Consider the following 20,298-nt stretch of genomic DNA (forward strand, 5'->3'; position numbering starts at 1 on the left):
TATAAGTGCTACCAGGTCCTGTTTACAATATCCCCTTTTCATGAATTCACAGGCTTATTTTTCTTTAATTATCATAAAGTAAAGTCCTATCAGATAACTACAGAACATGTTTTTAGTACATATTTTATTTATTAGAATAAAAAAGCTGATAATCACTCCTCTGATTAGTGTCCTGATTATCAGTACTGCATTAAAATATTTGTCTTACAGAACTTTGAAAATAGTTAATTATTAATGCCAACAATAACGTAAAATGTCACAAATTTTATTTTGATACTTGCGATTATTTACCACATACTTCTACTAAACGCTTTATATTCACTTGGATCCGCCACAAACCGATAGTAGTTATAGGGAAATCCCAGAGTGCCGGGCTGAGATCAGGCAGCGGTCAGTTGGGAAGTCCCACCCCAGCCAGATCAGCCTGTAGGCAGAGCGCCGCTGCCCCTAAAACAATTAAAAAACAATTAAAAGTAGGCTTATACTTGATGAACTGTCTGCACAGATGAAGTTTTTAGGTCTACTTTCTTGCATAAAAACATATTAAAACTACCTTTTGTGACAAATTAATGGTATTACATAATTAATTTGTATAGTAATCTCCGCCATCTCTGTAGTTGCTGGTGCCAAGCTTCGCTGCACAGAGATCCGTCCCTTTAACAAATCCTGGGAAAAGCTGAAAAGACTTATTCTAGACAAGGACCATTTACCCGTGAAAATTAAAGTTTCAATTTCTCTGTTATAGAAGATGCTGGATATGGAAATCTTTTCAGTGGTTTGTCAATCTCAAGGTTGAAGTAAAGACCTACATTCTCTAGAGAACACACTGAGAGACTGACTGCTGTTCAGTTAGTCATGCTAACTGAATTAATTGCTAGTATAGGATGCTAAAAGTGGTTAAAATGTCAGCTTGATCATTTTGTCAATGATTCAAAGTGATGAAAGCCTGTTTTACAGCTACTGCTCTCTCACACATAATGTGACGTGTGCCCTCTGCTCTCTAGTATAAATTTAAAAAATGACTGCTCACAGCAGGGTAGCTGGACACATTTTAGCTAAAATTAGAATTTGCAAAATAGTCTAATCAGTACATCTCAATTTTTATTGTAAGAGAGGAATCCACTCATAGATCCCTGGATGTACCCTAGAATAGGGTTGCCTTCCTTGTACTAACTCCAGTCTTTAAATCTGTCCTTCCTCAGTAATATTCCGAGTGTGGGCAGTGCCATGGACCAGGACTACACCCAGACCTACACCCCTCAGACCCACACTCCCTTTATGTCCAACAGCGCTCCCCCCAGTAACGGTGGCACTGGTATCCTGCCTTCCCCTGCCACCCCACGTTTCTCAGCCCCCACCCCACGTACACCTCGGACTCCGCGCACCCCTCGAGGCCCCTCCAGCGTCCAGGGCTCTCTTAAATATGAGAACTCGGACCTGTACTCTCCAGCATCTACGCCTTCTACGTGCCGACCACTGAACTCAGTGGAGCCAGCCACAGTCCCCTCCATCCCCGAAGCCCACAGCCTCTATGTTACGCTAATCCTCTCAGAGTCAGTCATGAACCTCTTCAAGGACTGCAACTTCGACAGCTGCTGCATCTGCGTGTGCAATATGAACATCAAAGGAGCCGACGTGGGCGTGTACCTGAGCGGTGCTGATGGTGAAGATCAAGACCCCTGCACCTGCGGCTTCAGCGCTGTTGTGAACCGACGATACGGAAACGGCTCCGGCCTCTTCCTGGAAGACGAGCTGGACATTATCGGCCGAGGTTCGGATGTCAGCAAGGAGGCGGAAAAGAGCTTCGAGGAGCTGCGGCTCTCCTCACTGGAGAGAACGGGGGTTGGAAAAGGGGATCGGGTTCCGGATGAGCTTATTGTGCTCTTGCAGGACCAGTGCACAAACCCATTTTCACCCATTTCAGTTATGGACCATGAGGCAGTAACGAGGGGGCCAAGCGGGGCCCCTGTGCCCCCCTGTGTACGGGTGGAGGAGAGAGACTATCGCGGTGACTGCTACATGGCTCTGGAACATGGCAGGCAGTTCATGGATAACATGTCAGGCGGCAAAGTGGATGAGGTGCTGGTGAAGAGCACCTGCCTGCACCATTGGGCCAAACAAAATGGTGAGTTTGTGACCATCAGAGGTGTTAACCATAAAAAAACTCTTGCATTGTTTGATCACGTAGCACAATGTGAATATATATTTGTCTGGAACTTAGAAGAGAGAATAACGAGAGAAAGTCCTGAGATGGCACATTAGTATTATAATATAGTAAACATAGTGCTTTTATTTGTCATTAGGAGAAAGTTCCTGCCAGGGTTTTCATCAGTCTTTCCTTTGTTCCCTTGATCTTCAGCGGTGGACGTAAGTTCCCTGTGCTCTCAGGATGTGCTGCGGGTGCTGATGTCGCTGCAGCCTGTTCTCCAGGATGCCATTCAGAAGAAGAGGACGGTGCGGTCGTGGGGGGTTCAGGGTCCCCTCACCTGGCAACAGTTCCACAAGATGGCTGGACGTGGCTCTTATGGTAGTTACACATCAGATGTTTACAGCATGGTCTATTTAGTGTTGTCTAGATGACGGCACTTTGAGGTCGGCTTAGATGTTTTTCCTGACCCTCCACAATAAAGGAAAAGGCGAGCTAATATCTTTTTGTTTTGGTGATTTATTTTTTCTCCCCTCCACAGGCACAGATGAGTCTCCAGAGCCGCTGCCCATCCCCACCTTCCTGGTGGGTTATGAGTATGACTTTGTGGTGCTGTCTCCATTTGGTTTGCCATACTGGGAGAAGCTTCTGCTGGATCCTTATGGCTCTCAGCGGGACATTGGGTACCTAGTAGTTTGTCCCGACAGCGAAGCCATGCTCAGTGGTGCCAAAAGCTTCTTCCGAGACCTCACAGCTGTTTACGAGGTAAAAAAGGACAGTCCAAAACATCGGCTGTTAACAGTTAATGGAAACTTCAATGTATTTTTATGTGGGTTTTGTGTGATAGACCAACACAAAGTAGTCCAGAGTTGATAAGTGGAAGGAAAATGATACATGGTTTGTATACCTTTTTATGAATAAAACAAAATGCTGCATATAGTCTGATTTCACCATTTCTTCTCTACAGAATGGCTCTGTCAGATTGGTTGGAGAACAGCTGTAAGATGTACATTAATATGCTTTGATTTTAAACCGTTCCATTGCACCTCTGGCTGTATGGTTTGAGTTGCTGGAAGGAACAAGTTTTCTTCCAGAGTTGCTTTGTATTTAGCTCCATCCATCTTTCCATCAGCTCTGGTCAGCTGAAGAAAACAAATTCCCCATTGCATGATGCTACCACCACCATGTTTAATAGTAGGGATGCTATGTTCAGAATAATGTGCAGTGTTGTTTTTTTGTCCACACACAGCATTTTGCCTTTAGTTAGAAAAGTATAATTTTGGTCTCATCTGACCAGAGCACCTTCTTCTACATGTTCACTGTGTCTTCGGTGATCATGATCAGATGTTCAAAGCTTAGGGTTTCAGCTTTATACTCTAACCCTGCTGTGTTATTTGGTGCTGTTTGTTCACTCATGTCCTCTATAGCTTTTGAGGCCTTCACAGAACAGCTGGATTTATACTGAGACTAATTAACACACAGATGGGCACTCTTTAGTAACACTGACCAACCAAGGCAGTTGGTTTGACATGATCTTATTTAAGAGTGTCAGGGTAAAGATTTCTTATTACAATTGCATGCAAGACTTTTCAGATTTGTATTTGTAAAAACATTTGAGAATCATGGGTCCTTTTTCTTACACATTTGTGTTGGTTTGTCACATAAGATTCTCTAAAATGGATACATTGAAGTTGATGTTTGATACCTCATGAAAAAGTTCAAGAGGTGTGAATACTTTCCCAAGGCACTGTATCAAAGCAGAATGATCTGAAACGTTGACATGACAGAAGAAGGCCTAGCTTAAAATAAAGCATGTTTTTGTGCACACCACAGCTACATTTGAAGCTCAGCAGGTTTTCAAACTCATTTCTGTACAATAACTCTTCTTAAACAATTATTTCACTTCATCTTATGTTTTTTTTCTCAGTCCTGTCGTCTGGGCCAGCACCGGCCTATTTCAAGGAGTTACCCTGACGGCATAGTAGTTGTTGGCGGCAGTGGAGCCAAAAGCGTTATGGATCAGCCTGTCAGTGACTGGTTCCTTAAGGCTGCCAGCAACAACAGTGACGCCTTCACCAAGCTCAAGCTCTATGCACAAGTGTGCCGACACAACCTCGGTACGTTTCAGGAACACTTCCAGTTATCTCTCTCTAACCACCACATTCTGTATTCTACATAACCCATGACTCTTATGCACTTTATGCAATATTTAGTCGCCTTTTGTTATCAGTTTCCAGCTTCACCACCTCTTGGTTTAGTTATTATATAACTTTTCTTTTTTTTTTTTTTTAAAGGTTAGGCAGGGAACCTTCAAAGCCATAAAGAGAGGAGTGCTTTGAAATGCCAAGAAGTGATATCAGTGTAGGAGGATGTTGAAATGGATTAAATAGAGTAGGGTGTTTTTTTTGGTTCCTCTCATCAGACAGCAGGAGATGGAAGCATTATACTACCTGGTTGTCTCTCTCTGGTACATATTAAACATTTTATCTCAAATGTGACAAACATTCATTTAGACTGAAGGATGAGGTTAGAAGAATTTAGTTGCCAAATAAAACTGTGGTGATCGTCCACATCACCAAGATAATATTGAATATGTAAAACATACATTATACTTTGTAGGCTGCTAAAATATTAACTTTGCTGCAGTAACAAATTAATACAGTGGACACCTGTTGGATTCAAAGTGTGTATTCTTGTCTCTTCCTGTAGCTCCTTACCTCGCTTCACAGACATTAGACAGTTCACTCCTCACGCAGCCTAGTGCCTCTTCTTCATCCAACCAGACATCATCCACTCAGCAGTCTAGCTCCACCTCCAGCACAGCCAGCCAGCAAGGTTCCTCCGTTCCCAGCAACAACAACAGCAGCAGCAGCACCAACGGTGGCTCTGGAAACGCCTCCGCATCATCCAACGGCCTTGCAGCATCCTCGGGCCAACCTGGCAGCACAATGCCGTCTGGCAAGCCCAACTCTTTTCCGCCTTTCGGAAACATGAACAGCCAGGGTTCACAGAGCGGACAGCTGGGACAGCAGGCTGGCACCCAGAATGCTTCCTCCTCGGGGGACAACCCCAGCAGCCAGGCCCAGGGGCCAACAGAACCTCCTGAAAGGTACACTACAGCTTCAGCTATTATTCAACAACATTTTTCTTGCTTCATGTTTGAGGTGGCTTTTAAGAAGGAACAGACAAATCTTTAGTTTTACTTGAGTATTTTTTTTAATTGAAAGTGAGCTCCCTTATGTTTGTTTTTTCCGCAGCACCTTGGAGCGGGAGAAAATAGGCGTGCCTACAGACGGGGAGTCCCATGCTGTGACCTATCCTCCTGCCATCATTGTTTACATTGTGGACCCCTTCAGCTATGAGGAGGCCGATGGCGGCTCGGGGCCAGTGCCTACTCATTCCAGCGTGTGGACGCTGGGTCTACTTCGCTGTTACCTAGAGATGCTTCAATTTCTGCCTCCACACATTCGAAACTCTATTTCAGTACAGGTGAGGAGACTTAACTAACAACTTATCTTGGCTCTCTCAAATTTGGTTTTACCTTGGTAACCAAGTAAGGCTAAATTTGATCTTTTTATACTGAAAGTTGACATTTCACGTTCTGTTCAGTGGTTCATTTGCTCCCAGTGGTTTCATTGCAGACACATCCATCATCATCAGAAGCAATAAATTGTTAATGATTTTTAAACAGCAGAGAGAGAAGGGGGGGGGGGGGGGCATTTCATGTTAATACACATTGAATGGTCATTATGATGGGTAGAATATTTGGTATTTCAGTGTGAGGGGAGCATTTTTCATTTTCCCAGTTTGTGGTAAACAGAGCAACAGAAATGGGTTGGTGGTTTACAGAACATCCTCCACTAAATAGAGCCAGAGGCTTACATACACTTTTAATGTTGCATTAAAACTGTTTATTGTGCAGGGTAGAATGATGATGCAACATACGACAGAAATTACGTTAAAAAACATTAAAATGATACTTTTAGATGTATATATGACATACAGTTGCAGTAATATTTGGTCAGATTTCCCTATGAAGCAGCGATGAAACTGTTAACCTTTTGTAACCAATAAGGTCCTGGCAGAATTCTGGCTGCATATTTGACCACTCTTCTTATTTATGGATGTTTTATTTAAGCTGGTCGTTTTTCTGGCATGAACCCTGCTTTTTAATAATGTCTGTACATTTTGAAGAGGATTGATTTCAGGGCCTTGATGAAGCTTCAAAAGGTTAGGATAGTTTAGCTTTGTAAATGTAGTGGTTTTTGTATGTATAAAGTTGTATGAATGAAAATTAAACAGAAATAGTTACTGACTTTCTGGCTTCTCCTTTTTTGAGAACCTAGTGTGATTGTAATTAAGTTAAGTTAAGTCAGGAGGTAACAACTGTTTTCCACCTTGCCGTGTGCGTCTTCAGATCGTCCCATGTCAGTATCTACTTCAGCAAGTAAGAGGAGAAGACCGTCATATCTACGCACAGCACCTCAAATCTCTTGCCTTCTCCGTCTTCGCTCAGTGCAGACGGCCGCTACCCACCTCCACCAACGTCAAGTCACTAACCGGCTTCGGCCCTGGATTAGCCATTGACAACTCACTGAAGAGTCCAGAGGTAAATGCAACATACAGCCAAGAAAGTATTTATACAGCAATGTATGCATCATTTTTATTCTGATCTATTTCTAACCAAAGAGACAATCAGCATTGTACCAGAGGCAACATTTACCTGAGCACAGTTTTCTAGGCAAACATTAATATAAGTCTGTATTCAGGCCACCACTGAAAAGATATAAGTAGTTTTTATATCTTTATAGTTGTTCTTTATTCTGGAGCAGAACCAGATGAACTTGTAACCTCTGTTCCTCTACCATTTTATGATCTGCTTGGCTAGCTCCCTATAACAGTCAAAATGGCATTTCTACTGCTGGTTTAGACAAAGAGGAACCTTAGATCAGGATTTTATTAAGTCAGTTTCTTTCATTGCAGTAAATTTGACCTTTTACTCTTACTGGCAAACTTTTATGCTCCCTTTTTATATAACTGAGAATAGACATTACAATTGGTCTATTTCAAGTGGTTGCTTATGACCAAAGGCTTACTAAACCTAGAAATGTTGCATAACTGCATTTTTTCAATATTCTCTTCCATTTGCAGAGGCCAGAGTGTTTGCGTCTTTACACGCCTCCTTTTATCTTGGCGCCGGTAAAGGACAAGCAGACGGAGCTCGGCGAGACGTTTGGTGAAGCGTCACAAAAGTACAATGTGCTGTTTGTAGGATACTGTTTGTCCCACGACCAGCGGTGGCTTCTGGCTACATGCACTGACCTGTATGGGGAACTCTTGGAGACCAGCATCATCAACATTGACGTGCCCAACAGGTAGGACCAGTTATGTGGAAGGAAAAAAAAAAAGCTGTTTAAATTATTTTCAATGGCGATAGTTGAATGGAGCAAAGTATTATAAGCCCATTTCTGGTGTTTTTTCTATATTGCCTTTTGATGTAAAATTAGAAACTTAGAACTTTAGAATGTCTTTGTGTTGCACAGAGCTCGGAGGAAAAAAGGCTCTGTACGTCGACTCGGCCTACAGAAACTTTGGGATTGGTGCTTGGGACTAGTGCAGATGACATCTGTTCCCTGGAGAGTGGTGATTGGTCGGTTGGGCAGAATGGGCCATGGAGAGTTAAAGGGTAATAAAAACTGTAAAAAAAAAAATTTTATCTTATTCTATATCAGCAGGACTGATTTCAAGAAACTGATCAATCATGTCTTCCAATATACAATTCTAACAAAAAATAGCACAGAAAAGAGGAATGCAAAGAAATGAAACATGCTTTTCTTAACTTACAAAGAAAAGTGTGGCATTCACCTTTTAGCAGAAAAAAAAATCTTACACTACAATAATATTGTTTGGATCAATGCATATTCATATGTAAGCCCTAAATCTGATTATAAACATTTGAAGACATTGGAAAATAGAAGAAGAATGGCCAAAATTTGCAGTCTCTATATATGCAAAGCTGTTAGAGATGTACCCTAACAATCAGCTATAGTTTCAGTGAAAGGTTGTTTCATAATATATATGCATGTTACAGTTCTGATTTTTATTTGTAAAAAATATTTGAAAACAGGATTTAATTTGATAAATTGGATTCAACGTTTATTAAAGGTTGTGGTTTAAAAAAGACAAAATTAGAAAAAGTTAAGAGGCATAAATACTTCTGAAAGGCAGTTCATCACTAGTTCTCTCCTGTCTTTATGTCTCAGACTGGAGCATTTTATTGAGCAGGAGAAACCTGCAATCACTCAGTCGACGTCTGAAGGAAATGTGTCGAATGTGTGGAATCTCTGCCTCCGACACACCCAGCATCCTCAGCGTTTGCTTGGTCGCCATGGAGCCGCAGGGATCCTTCATCATCATGCCAGGTACAGTGTGTGCACATGATCATGTAGATGATTACAAATGCAACTTCTGAGTTTTAATTCCCATCTCTTATCTCGGTGCTATGAATCCACCTATAAAAGCAGCAGTGGACTGTTTGTGTGTCCGTGTGGGTGGCATGATGGATGGCAACCACATATCACTAACCTATACACCTCCTTGTCCAGAGCAGATTGATGACGGAGACGTTGGTGTACCTTTCTCTCATGAAGCACTACCTCTCAAATGCCCATTGATCTCGTTTCAGAGTGATGGAGAGCCAGATCAACGAGTTTATTTAGGGACTTGAGCTGGGAAAGTGTCAATCATCTTACTAGGATTATGTAGAGTTATGCTTGGCGGAGAACATCTCCTGTTAAAAAGCTTTAAAGCTGAAAGCTCGCGTTAACGCCAGATAAGAATAAGGGCTTTGGGACTAAACAGAACAGGTGCTATGCCAGTGTTTTTTACATAATCTATAGATAGAAGAAGTACAGTACATGCATTGAAAGACGTTTCAATCCATCAATAAACATTTTAGAGCTTATCCAGTTTGTTCCTTTATAGATTTCTTCGGTTCTTAGCTTCTTTTACATTTAAATATTTCACATCATCATATAAATTCGGATGAAGAATCCTAAGTAAAAGAGTAAGTACCCCTGAACCCTACTAACCCCTCACATCAAAAACCACCATCAAGCTTTTGCAATAACTGCCAGTCAGTCTTTTTAACCAGAGTGGAGGAATGTTGACCCACTCTCCTTTGCAGAATTGTCAAGGTTGAATGTCCTGTTTAAGGTCATGCAGCAACAAGCCTTCTTTTTTGAGCCATTCGGAAGTGGATTTTCTGCTGTGCTTTAACTCTGAATAACCCAAGTGCTCTTCAGCAAGTTACAAACTGCCAGAAATTCTCCTTAAGGATTTTCTGGTGAAGAGCAGAATTCATGTTTTCATCCAAGACCACAAGCCGTTCAGGTCCTGAAGAGGCAAGGCAGCCCCAGACCATAACACTAGCACCACCATGTTTGGCTGTATCACATGTCAGTAAAATACGCCATATGTAAAAGGAGGCACACCTTCCAAAGTGTTTCGCTTTTGTCTCATCAATCCTAAGGAAGACTTGATGATCGTCAAGATTTAGCAAACATGAGAAAGAGCCTTTGTGTTCTTTGTGGTCAGTAATCTTTGCCTTGGAACTTTCCCATGGATGCCCTAACATGTTTTCCTCAGTCTGTTTTTTATTGTTGAATCATGAACCTTGACCCTAACTAAAGCAAGTGATGCCTGCAGTGCTTTAGATGTTGTTCTGGGTCCTTTTATGACCTTCTGGATGATTCTCCGATGTTTTAATTTTGGTCTGCTGGCCACTTCTGGGAAGAAACATTCCATGTTCTCTTCATTCATGGATAATGGATCCTACTGTGGTTCCATGGAGTCTCAAAGCCTCAGAAATAGCTTTGCAACTTCTTCTAGACTAATAGATGTCAGATAATTTGTTTTTCATCTGTTCTTGAACTTCTTTAGATCATGACATGATGTGATACTTTTTTTTAAGATCTCTTAGCCTACTTCATGTTGTCAGAAAACCCAAAAATATACTTTTAATCACAGTTAATTTGTTTGTGTTCTATAATTAATCAGGTTTTCTTCGTTTGGTATTACAATTAGTTTGATGTTCAGAAGCTCACAAGTGAAACAAAAATGCAAAAGAAATCTGAAGGTGGGCAAACACTGTAAAGTAGTTTAATATATTGATTTACATATCAGTGCTTATCCGATCACTGAAATCATTTGTGATTAATTGGGATTGTACTCGTGTATTTCTAACCAGCTTAAAAAGCTAAATAAAAGGATTGTGTGAGAGAACTCCACCTGCTGTTACTTTCTCGCTCTCCCTACTGGGGTTGTTGACTCCCTGTCCTTTTCCTCTCAGACTCTGTCTCCACAGGCTCTGTGTTTGGCCGGAGCACCACCTTAAACATGCAGACGTCGCAGCTCAGCACCCCACAGGACACCTCCTGCACCCACATCTTGGTGTTTCCCACCTCCGCCTATCTCCAAGTCGCTAGCTCCAATTACCCTAACATCGACACCAACATCGACATTCTCAACCCCACCACCGGTCAGTGGCTCGTCCTCGTCGGTCTTGCTTTCATTCCCAGGAATTTGTTTGGTTTTTAATTTTTTTTTATTTTGACTCATTATATTTGCTGCTCTGAGGGTTTTTGTTTTTCTTTCTACCAAATTCTGTTGGTCTGCTTCTTTAGTTGTCAGAACAAACCTTTGGGGGGGTTTCAGCTGTTTTCCTCTGTAGAAAATTGTACAATGTAAGTTATAGTTCTCAATATGACCACTTGTGTTATTGCTGTAGAACATTTCTTTCTTTTTTTACCAGCATTTCAGTTGCTTTTTTACAAGAAAACATTCTTCAATTGAAAAGACTAAGTTGTTTTCCTGTCTGTTCTAGATGAGTCCGATATTCGAATTTTTGACCTGCTGGAACAGGAGAATGAGTTGGACCCAGACATCATTAACATCTCCCCTACCACCTCACCAGTACACTCCCCTAGCCCTCATTACCACCATGGAGTGGATGGCAGTAAGGTGAGACAGCATCAAATGCTCAAGGAAAATTCATGTGATACATGCGAACATAGCTGATGTCCAGTTTTCACATGTTCTTTAGGGCCAGAGCACAGACCGGATGGAGTCTCATGAAGAGGTTCCTAACCTGCTGCAACAACCCCTGGCACTAGGCTACCTGGTCTCCACTGCGAAGGCCGGCCCACTTCCCAGCTGGTTCTGGTCAGCTTGTCCGCAGGCTCAGAACCAGTGTCCGCTCTTCCTCAAGGTAGCCCTTTCAGCCCTGTTTATTTAAGTACCACCTTCTTATACTGCTGCACTTTGTAAAAAAATATATATGTATACAATCTGGGTAAAAAGACTTCAGTAAACTCCTTAAGTTGTTTTTTTCAGTTTGGAGCTTTTACATATGAGTCAAATAAAACCCATAGCACCTGTTCTTACCAGTTCTTGAAATCAGGTAAACCCCAGATTAACATAAACAAATGATGTGTTGTTGCTTAACATTATTTGCTGGACAAAACCAAAGCCACAATACAGGCCTATTCTTTCAATTTGGCATTATCTTTAGTTTTTGCTAATTTTGTCCCAGTAAACTGCTTATCAGGTGCTATATACAGGTGCATTATAGAAAATTTGAATATTTGTGCAAAGTTCATTTGTTTCATTAATTCAACTCAAAGGGAAACTCATATATAAATACATTACACATAGTGTTTTATTGTGGTGTAAATAATCTCAGTGTTTGGCTGCGGCTATTTTTGCATGAATTACTGCATCAGTGCAGCTTGACATGGAGATCAGCCTGGGGCTCTGCTGAGTTATTAAGGAAGCACGGTTTGCTTTAATAGCGGCATTCAGCTCACCTGCAATGTTGGCTTTGGTGTTTCATCTTTTTGACAGTGTTGCTCAGATTATCTATGGCGTTTAGGTCAGGCCAGTTTGCTGGCCAGTCAAGCACAATGATAACCATGACCATTAATGCTTGTTTTTGGTACCTTTGCAAAGTCCTGCTGGAAAATCAAATCCTCATCTCCATAAAGCTCCATAAACTGCTGTGCTGGCTTCAGACTTGATCAAACACGGTGAACATCCAACCGGCAGATGTCATGGCTCCCCAAATCCTCACTGACTGTAGAAACTTCATACTGGACCTTATGGAACATGTTACTACTGTAGTCCTGGTTATGTTTGCTTCCCAATCTTCTCTAGGATGCAGTTATCTCTGTTGCTTGTGCTGGGTTTTTTTTGCCTCACTTTGTCCTTCCACTCAACTTTCCATTAATATGCTAGGATGCAGAAGTCTGCTTGCAGATGCATTCTTAAGCAGTTGTGTTTTGTTTCTTACCCTTCTTGTTCAGAGTGCCAGTGACTTCCTGCTGGGCAACTATTAAATCTGCAGTCTTTCCCAATGATTGAGTAGGCCGTAACATAACATTTCATTTGCAAAAATCTTTATTTCATTGATTTTATTTTTGAGAAACTGAATTTAAGATTTTTATTTGCTGTAAGCAAATCAAAATGAACACAAATAAGCACTTAAAATACTATCAATAATTTATAGGATGTTCACCTTTTGAATTGAATTACTAAAATAAATTAACTTTTCAATTATATATTTTTATTTATTAAGATGCACCTGTATGATTCACACATTTTAAACAAAGAATAACGTATTCTTTATTAATGTAAAGTATTTTGGGGCAGATTTAAAACAGACTTTTTAAAAAAAAGAAAATTACGTTATTACAAATAATCTGAAATTGGTAAAATTGGGACTCAGGTCTCCTATTCGGTATGAAACACTCCATAAACGCTGAAAAGATATGATCACATTGTGAAATGCAGTTTGCTTGTGCACTATTTAGTGCATTATGTGGCCACATTCAAGCAAGTCCAACCTTGAGTATTATTTATTGCCTCTGGAATTAGTTAAACAGTCACTGCGGCTATCCCTCTGCAGCGAAATTATCAATAATTATTCTCATGAGATGAAATAAAAGGTTAAAGTTTTCAGTAGAATGCCTTTGACACCGGCTCTCTCCCTGGACTCCCTCTCTCAGGCCTCTTTGCACCTTCATGTGTCTTCTGTGCAATCAGACGAACTACTGCATAGCAAGCACTCCCACCCCCTCGACTCCAATCAGACCTCAGATGTACTCAGGTAAGCAACTCCACAACACTCTCCACCTGGAGTCAAGTGCACAGACACACTCCTGGCTGTTGGCAGGCTGAGTTTCCATTGTTAGTGTGAATTTCCAATTAAACTTCACAGATTCCCTACAAAGTTAGAATAACTGCTTGTTCATTCTACATAGATTTTTATGAGTATCTTTAAATTGACTCTGACTGTAAATGTTTATGGGAGTTTTGTGTGTCTGAACAGATTTGTGTTGGAGCAGTACAACGCTCTCTCCTGGCTTACGTGTGACCCAGCAACACAGGACCGAAGATCATGCCTGCCCATTCACTTTGTGGTTCTCAACCAGATGTACAACTTCATCATGACCATGTTGTAACCAGCAGCCTGTTACAGGAGGGGTGTAGGAAAGAGAACTATTTCAGTGAGGAACAAAGCAACTCGTTCTATCATGCAAGGAGGACACCAGAGTACAGAGCTGGATCCTGTACCCGGATGGAATCCTTGCTCCCATCCCCTGTGACTGTTACAGGTCCACACAGTCCTGTCCCTGCCATAATGAAGACTCACTGGCAACAAGGGAGTGAAGAAGAGTGGGAAAGCCAGAATCCTAGTTGCAATTAATGAACATGAAAGAATGACAGATTTATTGTCATGGTATGTAGCATGGCAGTAGAGTCACTGGCCAGTCTGTATTAGAGAGTTTATCTGTAAAGTTATTGGAAGAAAAGGGACATATTTGATCTAGGAAAAAAACTCAAAAATGGATCTCTGGTTTTAATAAAAGAAATTCCTTTTTAAGGCTTTAGATGAAATAGTATCCGAATGAAATGCCTGCATCTATCTTATTTATTGTAAGTTTTTAAATGTATAAATTGTCATTTTTCTTACCTTCTTTTATATATAAAAATGAAGGTTTATACCACCTTCCTGCTTTAAAGCAATTGGTCTCAGATACATGTAATCGTCTTAATAAAAGAAACCAGAAAAATCTCAGAAAAATTAAATAAAGTCCCAGTAGGTTGCTTTTAGAGTATTATTTTTTGTAATGGAGAAAGAATATTTGTATTGTCACAATGTACAGAAGAATTAGAGTGGAGAATTATGTTCCATGCCTTTGAGCATGAAGGACTTACAGCAAAGCTGTAGCTACAGAGGACTTGTACAGCAATGAACTTCACTGTGTTCAAATAAAGAGGTACATTGTTGTATATAATATTTTATACCACACATTTAGACACAAAAACCAAACGGCAATATATAAATATATATGTATTTATGTATATCTATATAGATATAGATGTATATCTACATCTATATAGATATAGATAAATATATATAAAAATATATTAATACCACGCCAGCTGTTGGTGGTGTGGCTTCTGTTTTAGGAATAAAGTGTGTCAACTTCAAGTGCTTGTGTTGATTGCTTGGGGGTGGGGGGAATCAGACAACCTAATTTTTAATTTTATATTTAATTTTGATGTGGAGGAAAAGTGAACAAAGTTTATAGTTTTAATGCCAGATATGCATTGTCCTGTCTATATCATGCTTAAGTGCCAAAATTCCATTATACAATCATAAAAGGATTGATTTAAACATACCTTTAAATCTTTTATTAAATATGCAATTAAATGTCAAGAATAAATGTAATTCAAAAAGCCTATATACATAATTGTTACAATTATGTAATTACTTCACTGTCTTGTGCTTCTTAATTTTATTTAAGATTTTAAAAAGTAAACATTTCACTTTGTTAAAATCTTTCTAATGGGGCTACTGACAAAGGTGTGTGTGTGTGTGTGTATATATATATATATACACACACATACAGGGGTTGGACAATGAAACTGAAACACCTGGTTTTGGACCACAATAATTTATTAGTATGGTGTAGGGCCTCCTTTTGCGGCCAATCCAGCGTCAATTCATCTTGGGAATGACATATACAAGTCCTGCACAGTGGTCAGAGGGATTTTAAGCCATTCTTCTTGGAGGATAGTGGCCAGGTCACTACGTGATACTGGTGGAGGAAAACATTTCCTCACTCGATCCTCCAAAACACCCCAAAGTGGCTCAATAATATTTAGATCTGGTGACTGTGCAGGCCATGGGAGATGTTCAACTTCACTTTCATGTTCATCAAACCAATCTTTCACCAGTCTTGCTGTGTGTATTGGTGCATTGTCATCCTGATACACGGCACCGCCTTCAGGATACAATGTTTGAACCATTAGATGCACATGGTCCTCAAGAATGATTCGGTAGTCCTTGGCAGTGATGCGCCCATCTAGCACAAGTATTGGGCCAAGGAAATGCCATGATATGGCAGCCCAAACCATCACTGATCCACCCCCATGCTTCACTCTGGACATGCAACAGTCTGGGTGGTACGCTTCTTTGGGGCTTCTCAGAATCAGAAAAGCTTTATTGCCAAGTACGTTTTTGGATATACAAGGAATTTGTTTTGGCGTAGTCAGTGCAATACAACACAAATTAAACAGTATAAACATATCTACAATATAATATAAATATATGTGCACAGTTTTAAGTGAGTGAGAGTAAATATAGAGCAGTATAAGATGCAAGAGCAATACAACAGTGCAGGTGATCATTGTGCAAGTATGGCAGTGCAAGTAAAGCAGGAGTCCATGCTGAACGTTAATGTAACGCATAGAGTTACGAGTGTCCTGTCAGCAAAAACAGGGGGGGTGTGGGGGAAAGGGAGAGTGTCAGGGTGGTTTCCGGGCTTTGTTAACCAGGCTGGTGGCAGATGGGAAAAAATTGTTCTTGTGGCGTGAGGTTTTGGTCCGGATGGACCGCAGCCTCCTGCCAGAGGGGAGAGTCTCAAAGAGTCTGTGACCGGGGTGGGAGGGATCAGCCAGAATCTTCCCTGCCCGCTTCCTGGAGGTGTACAGTTCCTGGAGCGACAGTAGACTGCAGCCAATCACCTTCTCAGCACACCGAATGACACGCTGCAGCCTGCCCTTATCCTTGGCTGTAGCAGCGGCGTACCAGATGGTGATGGAGGAGGTGAGGATGGACTTCAGAAGCTTGACAGACTGGTGACTGGAGGTGCAGCTGTTGGTGTACAGGGAGAAGAGCAAAGGAGAGAGAACACAGCCTTGGGGGGAACCGGTGCTGATGGTCAGGGAGTCAGAGACGTGCTTCCCCAGCCTCACGCGCTGTTTCCTGTCAGACAGGAAGTCAGTGATCCACCTGCAGGTGGAGTCTGGCACACTCAGCTGGGAGAGCTTCTCCTGTAGCAGAACTGGGACGATGGTGTTGAAGGCAGAGCTGAAATCCACAAACAGGATCCTGGCATAGGTTCCTGTGGAGTCCAGGTGCTGGAGGATGAAGTGAAGGGCTAGGTTGACTGCATCATCTACAGACCTGTTGGCTCTGTAGGCAAACTGCAGGGGGTCCAGGAGGGGGTCGGTGATGTCTTTTAGGTGTGAGAGCACAAGGCGCTCAAAGGACTTCATCACCACAGAGGTCAGGGCGACGGGTCTGAAGTCATTAAGCCCTGTGGTCCTTGGCTTCTTGGGAACAGGGACGATGGTGGAGGACTTGAAGCAGGCTGGCACATGACATGTCTCCAGTGAGGTGTTAAAAATGTCTGTGAAGACTGGAGACAGCTGATCAGTGCAGTGCTTCGGGCTGGCTGGTGAGACAGAATCCAGACCAGCAGCTTTCCGTTCTGTCTCCTGAAGAGTTTGTTGACGTCCCTCTCCTGGATGGAAAGAGCCTTCCTCGGCGTGGGTAGGGGGCTGGTGGGGGGGAACTTTAGGGTGGGGGTTGGAGGTGCCAAGGCCCCTCTTGACACACCGTAACTCTCCCAGATGTGGGGAAAACAGTAAAGGTGGACTCATCAGAGAACAATACATGTTTCACATTGTCCACAGCCCAAGATTTGTGCTCCTTGCACCATTGAAACCGACGTTTGGCATTGGCATGAGTGACCAAAGGTTTGGCTATAGCAGCCCGGCCGTCTATATTGACCCTGTGGAGCTCCCGACAGTTCTGGTGGAAACAGGAGAGTTGAGGTGCACATTTAATTCTGCCGTGATTTGAGCAGCCGTGGTTTTATGTTTTTTGGATACAATCCGGGTTAGCACCCGAACATCCCTTTCAGACAGCTTCCTCTTGCATCCACAGTTAATCCTGTTGGATGTGGTTCGTCCTTCTTGGTGGTATGCTGACATTACCCTGGATACCGTGGCTCTTGATACATCACAAAGACTTGCTGTCTTGGTCACAGATGCGCCAGCAAGACGTGCACCAACAATTTGTCCTCTTTTGAACTCTGGTATGTCACCCATAATGTTGTGTGCATTTCAATATTTTGAGCAAAACTGTGCTCTTACCCTGCTAATTGAACCTTCACACTCTGCTCTTACTGGTGGTGCAATGTGCAATCAATGAAGACTGGCTACCAGGCTGGTCCAATTCAGCCATGAAACCTCCCACACTAAAATGACAGGTGTTTCATTTTCATTGTCCAACCCCTGTATATACAGTACAGACCAAAAGTTTGGACACACCTCATTCAAAGAGTTTTCTTTATTTTCATGACTATGAATATTGTAGCTTCATGCTGATGGCATCAAAACTATGAATTAACACATGTGGAATTATATACTGAACAAAAAAGTGTGAAACAACTGGAAATATGTCTTATATTCTAGGTTCTTCAAAGTAGCCACCTTTTGCTTTGATTACTGCTCCGCACACTCTTGAAATTCTGTTGATGAGCTTCAAGAGGTAGTCACCTGAAATGGTTTTCACTTCACAGGTGTGCCCTGTCAGGTTTAATAAGTGGCATTTCAAGCATTATAAATGGGGTTGGGACCATCATTTGTGTTGTGCAGGAGGTGGATACAGTACACAGCTGATAGTCCTACTGAATAGACTGTTAGCTGCTTTTTTCTTGCCATAATACAAATTCTAAGTAAAGAAAAAACGAGTGGCCATCATTACTTTAAGGAATGAAGGTCAGTCAGTCTGAACAATTGGGAAAACTTTAAAAGTGTCCCCAAGTGCAGTCGCATAAACCATCAAGCGCTACAAAGAAACTCGCTCACATGAGGACCGCCCCAGGAAAGGAAGACCAAGAGTCACCTCTGCTGCGGACGATAAGTTCATCCGAGTCACCAGCCTCAGAAATCACAGGTTAACAGCAGCTCAGATTAGAGAACAGGTCAATGCCACACAGAGTTCTAGCAGCAGACACATCTCTAGAACAAATGTTAAGAGGAGACTGTGTGAATCAGGCCTTCATGGTAAAATATCTGCTAGGAAACCACTGCTGAGGACAGGCAACAAGCAGAAGAGACTTGTTTGGGCTAAAGAACACAAGGAATGGACATTAGACCAGTGGAAATCTGTGCTTTGGTCTGATGAGTCCAAGTTTGAGATCTTTGGTTCCAACCACCGTGTCCTTGTGCGGCGCAGAAGAGGTAAACGGATGGACTCTACATGCCTGGTTCCCACCGTGAAGCATGGAGGAGGAGGTGTGATGGTGTGGGGGTGCTTTGCTGGTGACACTGTTGGGGATGTATTCAAAATTGAAGGCATACTGAACCAGCATGGCTACCACAGCATCTTGCAGCGGCATGCTATTCCATCCGGTTTGCGTTTAGTTGGACCATCATTTATTTTTCAACAGGACAATGACCCCAAACACACCTCCAGGCTGTGTAAGGGCTATTTGACCAAGAAGGAGAGTGATGGGGTGCTGCGCCAGATGACCTGGCCTCCACAGTCACCGGACCTGAACCCAATCAAGATGGTTTGGGGTGAGCTGGACCCCAGAGTGAAGGCAAAAGGGCCAACAAGTGCTAAGCATCTCTGGGAACTCTTTCAAGACTGTTGGAAAACCATTTCAGGTGACTACCTCTTGAAGCTCATCAACAGAATGCCAAGAGTGTGCGGAGCAGTAATCAAAGCAAAAGGTGGCTACTTTGAAGAACCTAGAATATAAGACATATTTTCAGTTGTTTCACACTTTTTTGTTCAGTATATAATTCCACATGTGTTAATTCATAGTTTTGATGCCTTCAGTGTGAAGCTACAATATTCATAGTCATGAAAATAAAGACAACTCTTTGAATGAGAAGGTGTGTCCAAACTGTCTGTACTGTACACACACACACTGTTCAAAAAAATAAAGGGAACACTCAAATAACACATCCTAGATATGAATGAAATATTCTCATTGAATACTTTGTTCTGTACAAAGTTGAATGTGCTGACAACAAAAATCACACAAAAATCATCATGGAGTGGGTTTCTAACCGTTTGTGCAGACACAGGCATATTTGTGGCCTGCTGGAGGTCATTTTGCAGGGCTCTGGCAGTGCTCCTCCTGCTCCTCCTTGCACAAAGGCGGAGGTAGCGGTCCTGCTGCTGGTTTGTTGCCCTCCTACGGCCTCCTCCACGTCTCCTGGTGTACTGGCCTGTCTCCTGGTAGCGCCTCCAGGCTCTGGACACTACGCTGACAGACACAGCAAACTTTCTTGCCAGAGCTCGCATTGATGTGCCGTCCTGGATGAGCTGCACTACCTGAGCCAATTGTGTGGGTTGTAGAGTCCGTCTCATGCTACCACGAGTGTCAAAGCACCACCAACATTCAAAAGTGACCAAAACATCAGCCAGAAAGCATGGGTACTGAGAAGTGGTCTGTGGTCCCCACCTGCAGAACCACTCCTTTATTGAGTATGTCTTGTTAATAGCCAAAGATTTCCCCCTGTTGTCTATTCCATTTGCACAACAGCTGTGAAATTGATTGTCAATCAGTGTTGCTTCCTAAGTGGACAGTTTGATTTCACAGAAGTTTGATTTACTTGGAGTTATATTGTGTTGTTTAAGTGTTCCCTATATTTATATACAGTGCCTTGCGAAAGTATTCGGCCCCCTCGAACTTTCCAACCTCTTGCCACATTTCAGACTTAAAACATAAAGATATAAAATTCAAATTTTTTGTGAAGAATCAACAAGTGGGACACAATCT

The 20,298-nt window shown here is 42.1% G+C and overlaps 1 protein-coding gene across 1 annotated transcript in view; it reads left to right on the forward strand.

The window, feature by feature from the left end:
- med13a (mediator complex subunit 13a) overlaps window positions 1-14,699 on the forward strand; it is a 94,941-nt gene extending 80,242 nt beyond the window's left edge. The window contains exons 16-30 of the mRNA XM_047378967.1: window positions 1,203-2,125; window positions 2,360-2,527; window positions 2,688-2,911; window positions 4,074-4,263; window positions 4,856-5,255; window positions 5,404-5,635; window positions 6,564-6,755; window positions 7,298-7,521; window positions 7,690-7,832; window positions 8,410-8,568; window positions 10,497-10,685; window positions 11,031-11,167; window positions 11,250-11,414; window positions 13,210-13,310; window positions 13,533-14,699. Coding sequence (XP_047234923.1) covers window positions 1,203-2,125; window positions 2,360-2,527; window positions 2,688-2,911; window positions 4,074-4,263; window positions 4,856-5,255; window positions 5,404-5,635; window positions 6,564-6,755; window positions 7,298-7,521; window positions 7,690-7,832; window positions 8,410-8,568; window positions 10,497-10,685; window positions 11,031-11,167; window positions 11,250-11,414; window positions 13,210-13,310; window positions 13,533-13,665 — 3,580 coding nt within the window. The 3' untranslated portion in view covers window positions 13,666-14,699. The remainder of the gene's footprint in view (window positions 1-1,202; window positions 2,126-2,359; window positions 2,528-2,687; window positions 2,912-4,073; window positions 4,264-4,855; window positions 5,256-5,403; window positions 5,636-6,563; window positions 6,756-7,297; window positions 7,522-7,689; window positions 7,833-8,409; window positions 8,569-10,496; window positions 10,686-11,030; window positions 11,168-11,249; window positions 11,415-13,209; window positions 13,311-13,532) is intronic.
- The last annotated feature ends 5,599 nt before the right edge of the window (window positions 14,700-20,298 follow it).

Source organism: Girardinichthys multiradiatus, chromosome 11 (genome assembly GCF_021462225.1).
Source record: "Girardinichthys multiradiatus isolate DD_20200921_A chromosome 11, DD_fGirMul_XY1, whole genome shotgun sequence".
Lineage (NCBI taxonomy): Eukaryota > Metazoa > Chordata > Actinopteri > Cyprinodontiformes > Goodeidae > Girardinichthys > Girardinichthys multiradiatus.